This window comes from Marmota monax, unplaced genomic scaffold (genome assembly GCF_021218885.2).
Source record: "Marmota monax isolate L192 unplaced genomic scaffold, Marmota_monax_Labrador192_F-V1.1 WCK01_AAM20220418_F8-fsc00260, whole genome shotgun sequence".
Lineage (NCBI taxonomy): Eukaryota > Metazoa > Chordata > Mammalia > Rodentia > Sciuridae > Marmota > Marmota monax.
Genome location: NW_026694062.1, coordinates 202052 through 214055, shown reverse-complemented (window position 1 = coordinate 214055; position 12004 = coordinate 202052). Strand labels below are relative to the sequence as shown.

The window sequence follows — 12004 nt, the reverse complement described above, 5'->3', positions numbered from 1 at the left end:
TTTATGTGGAACGTAAGAACAATATAATAAATTAACAAACCAAGGGCATATTGGGTCAAGAATAGTTTTGTATAAATATTTATTGAAAAAGAAAAAGACTGAATATACAGGGGCAAGAAGGGCAGGTGGCAAAGTTCAATCTCAACAGTAATCTAACACATGTAACATTCTACCCCTCCAAATTTGGAAAAAACTAAAATTTGTGGCAATGATATAGAGACTCATTTACACAATTTAGTAGGAACTAAGTACAAGCATTATGAAAATGATTTAACAATTCACAGCAAAGTTGACACTAGAAATATACTATAAGAGATGAATTCCACTTGAATCAAGAAAGAAAAATTATGTATAAAGATGTTCACCGAAGCACTGCTTCAGAGTTGCATACAACCAACCCAATTGAACCTAATAGATAAACAAACCACATAATGTTTATAAACCTGAATAAAATATTAATAGATTAGTGATCTCTCAATTTTTTTCACCTCAGGGCTCTATAAATTTGAAAAACTTAAGAACTCCAGAGTCTCTTGCTTTTTAAATTTTTTTAAATTTGTACTTTTAGTTATATACTACAGCAGAATGTATTTTGACATATCATACATACATGGATTATAACTTCCCAGTTCTGTGGTTGTACAAGATATGGAGTTAACACTGGTTGTATTTTCTTATATGACCACAGGATAGATATGCTGGATTCATTCTTCTGTCTTTCCTATTCCTGTTTCCCCTCACCTTCATTCCCCTTTGTCTCCCCTTATCTTCATTCCCCTTTGTCTAATCCAGTGAACTTCTCCTCCCCAGTTCCCTTTCCTGTTTATTTTGACATAGCATCCACATATCAAAGAGAACATTTAGTCACTGGTTTTGGGGGGACTGGCTTATTTCACTTAACATGATTGTCTCCAGCTCCATCCATCTACTTGCAGATGCCATAACTCCATTTTTGAATAGGGCCGAATAATATTCCATTGTGTATATTTATTACATTTTCTTTATCCATTCATCTGTTGGAGGGCACTTAGGTTGGTTCTATAGTATAGCTATGGGGAACTAAACTATAAAATTGATATGACCACCTCACTCTATCCAACTATGCTATCTCTAAGTTATACTATCATTATTTATTTACCATTAAAAAAATTTAAGCTAAATAATTTTTAAAAGATTTATTACATTTTTTTCACTTAAAATAATAAATCACAAAATGAAAGCATAAAACAATATTTATAATGAAAATTTTTTGAAATTAAAAAAATTAACTTCATTGCAAATCTCTCTAACTTTTATTTTGGAGAGGAGCATGGGGTGGCGGGGGGTACTTTAGACTGAACTCAGGGATGGATGCTCTCCTGCCTCAGCCTCCAGAGCTGTTAGAATTATAGGTGTACACCACCAATCCCAGGTCTGTTTAACATCTTCCTAAGTCAGATGGATTCCTTATTTCCTTCTGTCATTGAGTTTTTGAAAAGTCATTTATCATGTAGTCTCAGCAAAACTGCACTGTACACTATATTCACGGAAGTATCAAAATAAGAAAGGTAAATAACTTTTTAGTATTTTTATGAGAAGTGTGCTGCTCAGACACCCTCAGTGACAGCTTCCCAGGGATCCAAAATCACATTTCAAGAACAAACTAGATCCATGTCATATATGGAAAATATATGTGTCTATGTCTGAAAAACTCAGTGAAGTAAAAATAATATATAAAATGACATGTACAATATCAACTTTATAGAACATTAAAATACAAATTGTCTTGGGCATACACAGGAGTATACTGGTCGAGGAAAAAGAGAAACAGGAAGTAATAAGGCAGCTCTTTAATTGGATCTGCAGGACATTATTTCTTTTAAAAGAAGAGGTAAGAAGTAAATATCAAACAAAATGTTATACTTTGTTACATCAGAGTAGTGGCTTTTCAACATCTTTAAGGTAATTTATAATTTAAATATTTCGTATATTATTAGTTACTTTAACTTTTAGAATATTTTTTAATTTTTTTTAACTTCTTGTTTCAAATATTCCTTTTAATAACCAGGTTTTAGGGGATGTAGGCAGTTGCAGAGTACTTTACCTAGCATGTCAAAGGACCTAGGCTCTTTCTTCACATTAACACACACACACACACACACACACACGCGCGACAGGCTACTGTTAAAATGTTGCTTTGAAAAAGAATTTTGTTCCTTTAAGAATGGGCTGCTCACATTCCTGTCTACTGAGGTGAAGACATGGTAGAGAAAATAATGTTCCTGAGTTCTGTGATTTGATCATGTGTAGACATAAAATGGATCTGATACGTCTTAATATTTATACTATTTAGAACATAGTATCTGACTAGTCAAGGAAGACCCACTCAAACTCCATATATATTTCTCAATTCAAATTATTCAAGTATATTTTCATAAATAAAGTTCATGGGCTGAATCATTCTGCTAGAGATACAAAGAGGAATAAATAATTAGGATTTTCAAAGTTTAGGGAAGACCTCAAAAAATACTGGATTATAATAGATTTAATGCTAAAACAATATCTAAGTTATTCTATAAGAACAAGCCTGAAAAATTCAGAGTTTAGAGTAGAAACAGATGAAGCACACAGCTATTTTAGGAACTCTGATGTAAAAGTATTTTTAATGAATATTACTGGGCACATGCCATTTGTAAAATAAATTTGGTACCAGTCAATGATGCTGTCAATGAGGTAGGGAAGGCAATGTTCAGTAAGTAACTGCAAATGCTAAATAAAAGGGTAAAAATGATAACGCACAAAGTAAAGAATGGGAGAACTAGTAACATGAATTAGGATATAAATTTCCTACTTTCATTTAGAAGTACACTACTAGTCAAACTCCATATCAAGCATAATCACAAGAGTGGGATCCTAATTAGAATAAATTATATTCCATCTCTGTATTTCAAAATACACTCTTCTGTCAGGTATGCCTAAAATTAACAAATAATAATAAAAAAGTGTGTGTGTGTGGGGGGGGAGAATGGAAAGACTGAAGATAACAGGATAAAGGATTCATTTTCAAGGGATATCCTTTGTGTAAATTGTAAGACCACAGCAGGCAGACAAAACACACAAGGTTTGTGAAGTACGCATTCTTTTGATACTCAAATGAACACACTGTTGAACTGTTTCCCAATTTTGGAAATATATAATTTGGAAAAAAGTGGGACAAAAAAAAAAAAGTATTGGTAGAAGTAAATAGAAACATAAGATTTTTGTTAGGTAAGTATATCTAACAAATGGCAGTACGACATCACAAATAACAAATGACAAAAGGCATAGAAGAACATAACAGAAAAAAGTGAACTTCAACAGAGGGCAATTTCCCTTCAGCTAAAGGAGCAGGGGGAAAAAAGGAATCTAAGTAGAATAAAGGAAAAGCAAAAAGTAAAAGAGATCAAGTATTTACATTAGACGTCAGTCATTTCAGTTTGATTAAAGAAAAAAATGTTAGGAATAAGATACTTCAAAGATCTTGAATCAGAAATTTTTGTTTCTAGCATGCACAAGTACAAACAATATTAGTGAAAAATAATCTGCATTTTATTTTCTTTTTGTGGTGCTGGGGATTGAACCTAGGGCCTTGTGTATGCCAGGAAAGCACTCTACCAACTGAGCTATATCAGCTCTACACTGCATTTATTAAAATAAGAAAGGAGCACTTGAAAAATGCATGAATTTTAAAAACTAACACCTCGCTGGTCCTAAATAACGTCAATAAGGTCAATAAGGTATTCCACCACTTATTCCAATTATTAAGCTCATCACTTAGGCAAAAAAAAAAAAAAAAAAAAAAAACCCAAACCTGTGTATGTAAACAATTAAATAAAAGTCCAACTATTTCTGATAAAACTCCATTAAAGTTTTACACTTACCTGTCATCTTACTAATTTAACCTTAATCTCGGAAATCCACTGTTGCTGCACTGGAACATCTTTTTGCTGCTGTACTGTGCAAAATATAATTCTATCTTCTTTACAGTTCTTTAGCTGTTAAGATATAAAAGCAACTACTTCTACAGTCAACAAACAGAATGCATTAGCAAATTGCTTTAAGACTTCTGCAATGCACTGCTTCTTCTCAACTGTGATTGTTATAATACACCTGAGTATCTCCAGATTCCATCAGTATGCTCATGAAGCATCACTTCTTTGATCTCTTAGTCTAGAAAAATTGAAAACTTGGTTTTCATATCATAAAATTACAGGGAAAAAACCAAAAGTGTTTTATGTGTTTCCTTGCCCATCTGCATCTAGTACTTTCCTAAGTTAAAGCATCAGATTTGAGGCTTCAGGAATAATAAAAAAGTTATTCTCCTCACATAACCACTTCCATTAGGACAAGGTTTGCCTGAGAATACTGAAAGCTTACGAAGTTCAGATATTACTTTTCCAACCTGTTCTTAATCTTAAATATTGTTGTAGTTTTTGAACCAGGGTAAATAAAAAGTTTTGCTTACTATTTTGAGTGCAATACTTATATGAGCAAATGGACATTTGGTGTGAGACTTGAGGATGGACAAGCAGCAGCAACCCAGGAGATTGTCTAAAAAGACACATTCTTAACAATTTTTTAAGTAGAGAAAAAACAAGTCAATTTAGTACAAACTCTCATAATTCCTCAACTTTGAAACTGTTCTAGCCACTTGAGCCAGAACTGCTAATAATTACTGTTCAGGTGTGCTACCATTCTGCTACTTTCACAATCACAAGCTTTTCTGGTGGGAAATGTCACCACTTTCCAATCTATATCATGAGGTTTGGCCAAACTAAGAAGATTGCTTAAGACTTTCACTGTTGTAATATTTCTTTTCCTTCTCCAAACTCTGCCTAACAAATCTTACTTATTCTTCAATAAACTTATCAAAACGCCATTGTCCATTTAAAACCTTTCCCTGGTGATCCAAATGGAAACCTCCTCCTCCTCTAAACACCCAATAAGAACTTTCTGCACTTGAGTCTGCAGTGTAAGAACCTTTCTTTTCAATCTTCTATCAACTAACACTGGGCTTTGAGTGTCCAGCGAAACAAAATATTATGCAATCAAAAGTATTTGAGGAGTTAAGACTTTTTAACTAAATATAATACCATTTCAGGCACAGCAAATCACATTTATACATTTAGTTGTCCAATAAGCAAATGTGCCTCTTCTCCAATCTTTTCTAAGCAAAAAAGTAAACTGTACATAAGATTACAAATTATTTAAATACAGTTGTTGGAAAAAGGCTTTACTCCTTTGCTTTCGTGCTGTACAACTTGTCCTTTTCTTCTACAGATCATGACCACCGAATTTTATTTTTTAATATATTCGAAATGTCACTAAAGAGGAAATCCACTTCTCTATGTCACTCTAATGCTCATTTATGGTTTTACTTTGTGGGGTTTACTGCTGACACCAACCCAAGAACTAAGGTGGCTACATGTGAGACGGTAAACCCTCTGGGACTTGGGGCAAAGAGCTAACTTGGGCAGAATAATACCAGACTGCAGCTGCTCAGCAGAAATGCACTGGAGGCGGGAGGAAGAGCTACTGTACGCCAGAAATCCCACCGCTCAAGAACGCAGCAAGTGTTGAGGGCACAGAAAAGAGCGAGCACGCCCCTGCGCGGGCACACGTCTCCGCGAAGGGAATCCGGGGCTAGGAGCCAGCAGCCGCAGCCTGCTCTCCCACCCACTAAAGACTATAGCGGAATTTTCTTCCCAGACACCTCCTTCAAGATGGCGCGCCTCCAACCCCTCAACTTGCCCAGTCGTTCCGCGCTGAAGGCCCGAGCCGCCGCCATCTTGCCCCCTCCCCCGCGATATTTACATTGCGAAATCCGCCCAGCCAGCCCGCGGCCTTTACTCCAGGCCTACAGCCCTAGCCTACCAGCAAGGCCTAGTCCCCGCGCGGTGCCCGTGGTCCGCAGTAGTGCCCACCAGAGATCCTCTGAACACCGGGCAGCCCCTCCCCAACCTACAACCACTTAAGAGCGCGTCTCCGCTGCCGTTAGGGACAACCAGGCATTGCGGCCTCCGCGTGGCCTGCTCGGGGCCGCGCGCCATTCCGCCCGGCCTAGCGCCTAAGGGCGATTTGCGGGCCGCCGACCAGGCCAGGACCGGGCCGCCGCGCGTGCACTAGGCCCCACGGCCAAGGCAGCACCCGAGACTCACCGGACCGGCGTACAAGCAATCAGGGACGGTGGCGGGTGCTGCACGACGGCCTTTCTCTAGAGCACTGGGCCGGGCTCCGGCTGCTGGGAAGGGCGGAGGGAGGGAGGAGGGGCCGAGCTCGGAGCTGACAAAAACCGGCCCAGCTACCCGGCTCGGGCCCGCCGTCAGCACGTCACGTCACCGCCCGGGAGAGAGACCCAGGAAAATGCGGAAGGGTATATGGACCCCTCCTCCGCCCGGTGGGTCCCACAGGCGCTTCGCGACCCGGGAGCCCAGCAGCCTCGCCGCGGCGAGGTCTCTGGAGGCCTAAGTCACAACGTTCTTTCCCTCTTCCGCGTTCCCTCCCGCTTGCAGCGAGGCACGCGCCCTGGCCTCGACCGCCCGTAAAGTCCACGCGGGGGGTCCGCTGAACCCGCGGTATTGCAGGCGATCTAGGCAATCCCCCACCATATCCGTGGTCCGCGGCCTCTCGCCAAAGACTTACCGCTCTGAGCTCCAGTCCTGGCCGCTGTCGCCAGCTTGAATTGTTTGCAGGCCCTCAGACCCATGTTTCCTTCATCAGTGCAGGAGGAATAATGTAAGATTTAACATCGTCGTTCCCTGCCTTCCCTTAAAACTGTTTTTAATTTCTTTTCTTTCTTTCTTTTTTTTTTTTTTTGTAAACTATTTACAAGGTTTTCTTAAAAAAGTCTGGGGAAAGTTGATCAGACAACAGTGATCAATTCCAAAATCATGTATTTTGTTTTGTAACTTACAATTTTTCAGGCGCTCACTGGAATCCAAACTATTAAAGTTACTAGTAGAAAGTTACACCACTGACTTGTTAGACAACATCTTGATTTTTGCATGTTACACTTCACTATAAATCTAAATGTTAGAAAAAGACATTCAAACAACATAAAAATAGAGCCAATAGCATACAGGCGCAAAATATTAATGTAAAGGCATGCATTTTAGTTTTCTACCATACCTTTTTTCAAAATTGGAATTCGTATCCTTACCTTCAGTCATCTTAAAATCATGAAACGTTTTAGAAAAGGAAGCCAACATACTTGAAAAAAAAATTGACAACATAATTTTCAAAACACTACTTTGATTTTTTCCCCAAAATTGTAAATATCTTTATAGAAAATTCTTTCAAACTGAGAATATGTATCACTGAAAGATAATACTTTTCAAATAACTAGTATTCAAGTATTTTCAAAGATCTACTTTTGGGGGGGGGGCGGGGGGATGGGGATTACTGGGGATTGAACTCAGGGGCACTTGACCATTGAGCTATGTGCCCAGCCCTATTTTATATTTTATTTAGAAACAGGGTCTTGCAGAGTTGCTTAGTACTGAGACTGGCTTTGAACTCAGGATCCTCCTGCCTCAGCCACTGGAGCCCCTGCTCCTGGCCTGAAGATCTACATTTAATGATACGGTGCAATCTCACATAATTCATTAAATTTTAGGCATCCATTCAACAAACACAAACCCCAAACACTGTTAAGTTTCTTGTCAGCCCCCTCATGATTATTAGACCATTAAATGATCATTTCTGTAAAGCACCTAGAAACAAAGAAAAGGGTATGGCTTCCTAATTTAAAAGAACAGGAATAGTTCAGACAAGTGATACTTTTTTGACAACTTTTTTTTTTTTTTTAACCTAAGTCTTGAAAAAGAAGAGATCTTCATTTCAACACAATGTATATATGGGTTATATACAAGTCTTCCCATTCCTATGTAGCTTTTTCTTTTGGCATCAGAGATTGAAATCAGGGGCACTTAACCACTGTGCCACATCCACATCCCTTTTTATTTTATTTAGGAAGAGTGTCTCCCTGAAGTGCGTTAGGGCCTTGTTAAATTGCTTGAAGCTAGCGTCTGTCTTAGCCTCATGAGCTGCTGGGATTACAGCTGGTGCCACCATTGTGTTGCTCTGTGTGTATGTGTGTTAATTGGGATTCTTCAACCCAAGGCTTCACACATGGTAGGCAAGTGCTCTACCACTTATACCACCACATAAGACAGTCTAGCTACCTGTTTTAAAGAACATTACTGACCTTTATTTTTTTTTCCCAGTGCTAAGCATAAAACCAGGGCCTTGTGCATCTGTATTGATTTCACTGGCAATTGCCTTAGTATTATGAAAGGTCTATAGAATTTATGGAATACATAGGGTACCAAATGTATACTTGGTGCTTGCCTTGACTCCCATAGAAAGCTAGTTGTGGTAGTGCACACTTATAATCCCAGCTACTCAGGATGCTGAAGCAGGAGGATTACAAATTGAGGCCAGCCAGGACAATTAGTGGGACCATATCTCAAAACATTTTTTTTTAAACATTATTTCTCAAAAATGTGAATATGGTTTAAAGGGACCCAGAATATGGCTAAGTGGTATGGTTAGCATTTGTCTAGAATGCCTGAGGTCCTGGGTTCAATCCTTTATGTAAGGATGAAAAAAAAAAAAAAAAATGAATGAAAGAGTGGAAACTTTCTGAAGTGTTTTGTTGTTAAACACAATGAAGAAAAATTTAAACGGGGAGCAGAAGCAGAACATTATAAAATATATATTCAAAGTATATATTTTGAATGCAAAATACCTAGCTGCAAAACAAGATGAATTTTTATGTACTTCATGCACATATCTAATGTGTCAGATTATAAACTTAGTCTGTATTAAGTAGAAACGAAGATTTTGATACTGTTTTAAAGCAACAAAAATTACTTGAGTCTTTTTCCAGAACATGATAGAGAAAAAGATTTTTTTTCTTCACATTACTGAAGGAAAACAAATTAGTTCTGAAGAAACACACTTCAGTATATGAAATGGATTCTGTTATACACCAAAATTTGAAAACATATTAGTTTGTGAGGGCTGCCATAACAATACTACTGGGTGGCTCAAATGAGGAATTTATTTTCTTTCTTACAATACTAAATGCCAGAAGTCCTTTCTTCCTTGATCTCTCTCTCTACTTTGTTGTAGGAACAAGCCTTCCCACCCTTATTACTTTAATTACCTCGTTATAAACTTCCAAAGAGGACACACTCTAAGTTTACTGGGTTCTAGATGCCACTTGTCTTTGCAGGTTGCCACTCAGTGCATGGGAGGACAGGCATTTCAATGTGTAATATTTTACTCTGGCTCCCTCAAATTCAAGTCCTTTCTCACATGAAAAAATACATTGTCTATTAGTCCTGAAAAGTCTTTACTCATTATCACAACTCTTAATAATTCAAATTCTTATCTAAACCAAGTATGTGTGAATTACTATCCATCCTGAAGTAAATTTAATCTGCAGCAGGCAAAATGGAAAAGTTATTTTTCCAGGATGCAGTAGCAATACAGATATACAATAGATACTCTCATTCCTAAGGGGCAAATCAGAAAGAAAGAATTCTTGGGTACCATCTAGATCCAAAATCTACCACAACAGTATTAAGGCTAAAATTTTGTCTCTGATTTAAGATTACTTCTTACTTACTTTTGGGTCATCTTAAAGAATCTCAAAGACCTGATTTATTTTTTTTTCCTTTTTGTGTATGAGTCAATTCAAAATATCAATGTTTCAAATGGTGTGCTAACTGGATCTATAAATTAGAATCTTGTATATTTTGCAAATTAGTAGCCAGCCACACTCTTGATGTTACTTCAAGTACACAGTTTCCCTTACTATTTAAAGTTTAGAATTTGCTTAAATGAGCTAAAATTTTCCAATTCTTGAAGTTCCACATCTTTAACAATTTTGACCTCATTTTATCTGCTTTCTGATATTTTACTTTATACAGCAAAAGAACCTAAGCTTCAACTTCAAAGTGTTGTTTAGAAATTTTTTTCAGCTTATATCCAAGTACATCACACATCACTTATATCAGAAAACACTAGAACACAAGTCAGTAAAGATCTTCACCAAAATTTAACAAGAATTGCTTTTCTTGCAGTGCTTAATAACAGGTTCCTCATGACATCTAAGAAATTCACCAGAAGCTCCTTTAACATCCACTTGTCTACAAGCACTGTCTTTAAAATAATTTAGGCTTTTCCTATTGTATGTGGAAGGATGAGTATATAAAATATCTCTCACTATGAATAGAAGTCAAGCTTTTGAAAGTAACTGGTGTATGCTGGGTTATACTGTCTCTTTCATGTAACCATTTGCTTTCCACTTCTTAATATTGGAGCAAATTTTTAATTTGTTCTTTCATAGAGGACTTCAGTGTTTACATCACAAGTTCTTTAGTTAAGGGTTCTGCATTGACAGGTTCAACCCATCAGACTTGAAAAAATTTTAAACAAAAATTCTATCTATACTAAATAGTATAGATAGAGTACAGGCTTTTTTCTTGTTACTATTCCCTAAATAACAAAGCTGAACAATTGTTTACAGATTAACAGTATTAGGTATGGTAAGTAAACTAGAGATAACAGGATAGGATATGTATGGATTTATGCAAATATTGTATTATTTTATACAAGGGACTTAAACATCTGCAGATTTGGGTATCCCCAGGGAACCCTGGAACAAATCTGCTGAAAACCACTTTTCTTATTTTTTGAACACTGCTTTCTGTATATCTATTGCAAACTGTATTTATATTTAGGCAAGGATGTTTCTATGTCTGTATTCTAGCATACAATCAGTATTTCCCTACATAATTTATGTTCTATTATAGCTTAAAGTTGTTACATGTAAATTTCACAGGATATCCTAATGAACTGGAACACCTCAGTGGCTTTATAGATATATTTGAGATAATTAGTAACTTAATCCTTCCTATTGGGTATGTTTCTCTGGAGACCAATAATACAGATTTTGGTTAACAAGAAGTGAGGTCCAGGCAGGTACAGTGGCACATGCCTGCAATCTTAGTGGCTCAGGAGGTAAGGCAGGGGGATCCAGAGTTCAAAGGCAACCTCAATAAAAGCGAGGCACTAAGCATCTCGGTTGAGACCCTGTCTCTAAATAAAATACAAAATAGGGCTGGGGGTGAGGCTTAATGTCGAGTGCTCCCGAGTTCAATCCCTGGCACTCACATTCCCAAAAAGTGAGGTTCAGCTTAACAAATACTTAAAAAAAAAAAAATGTAAAGGCCCTCTTCAGAAGGCTGCTTGGGTGAAGATCAGGAGTTTTAAAATACTGATGGAAAAAGCCTACATTGCCTATAGAGGGGCACTGGCAGAAATATGGATGTTTAAAGATGCTTCTGGTGAATTCTTGGATGCATCTGAAGAATGAATCATTGGATACTAAAGTAAAAGTATAATAAACCTGGTTAAAAACTGGCAAAGAACTAGTGAATTTGGTTATCAGGTGAAGAGATTTGAGAACTGCAGCCTAGCTACTTTTCTTACAGTAAGTGAAAAGACAAAGACAAAACTTAAAACAAAAAGAAATTTTGGAAATAAATTCTAATTTTATTATTTTTTGATAATGTTAATATCTTCATGAATATTACCAATGTATTTAATTAGTTACATTACCCAATATCTTATGATTTCATGAATGAGCTAATTTTCCTTACTTATTTTCTTGTAATTCTAGTTATTGAACATTCTTAAATGTTAGAGCCCTTTCTTGGTATATATGAGGTCTTGGGTACCACTCCAACCATCTCAAAGAAAATAATATTTTATTATTTCTGCATCTTTATTCACATTTTTCTATTTGAGATACTTCTGTTTTCTTTTAGTTCTTGGTCCATGGATTTTTTTTTTTACAAATCTTGGAGCCTGTTTCACCAAAACACTTGACATAAAGTAATTGGGTAACAAACCCAATTTCCTTTTCTTAAGGAAAACATTTCTCTCTCTCTTTTTTTTTTTTTTTTTTTTTTGG

The 12004-nt window shown here is 36.9% G+C and overlaps 1 protein-coding gene across 12 annotated transcripts in view; it reads right to left on the bottom strand.

Annotated features, from left to right (window-relative positions):
- LOC124106562 (zinc finger X-chromosomal protein) overlaps positions 1 to 12004 on the bottom strand; it is a 68872-nt gene that overhangs the window by 30477 nt on the left and 26391 nt on the right. For 3 of the 12 annotated variants that reach the window (XM_058585521.1, XM_058585523.1, XM_058585522.1), the window contains exon 1: positions 3900 to 5826. The exons of 4 other annotated variants lie outside the window; for them this stretch is intronic. Coding sequence is in view for 1 of the 8 variants with exons in the window: in XM_058585522.1 (XP_058441505.1) it covers positions 3900 to 3906 (7 nt within the window). In the remaining 7 variants the exon portion in view is untranslated. Of the gene's footprint in view, positions 1 to 3899; positions 5827 to 6176; positions 7338 to 12004 lie in introns of those variants that run through there. 5 more of the 12 variants (XM_046464218.2, XM_058585525.1, XM_046464216.2 and 2 more) reach the window with 4 other exon arrangements.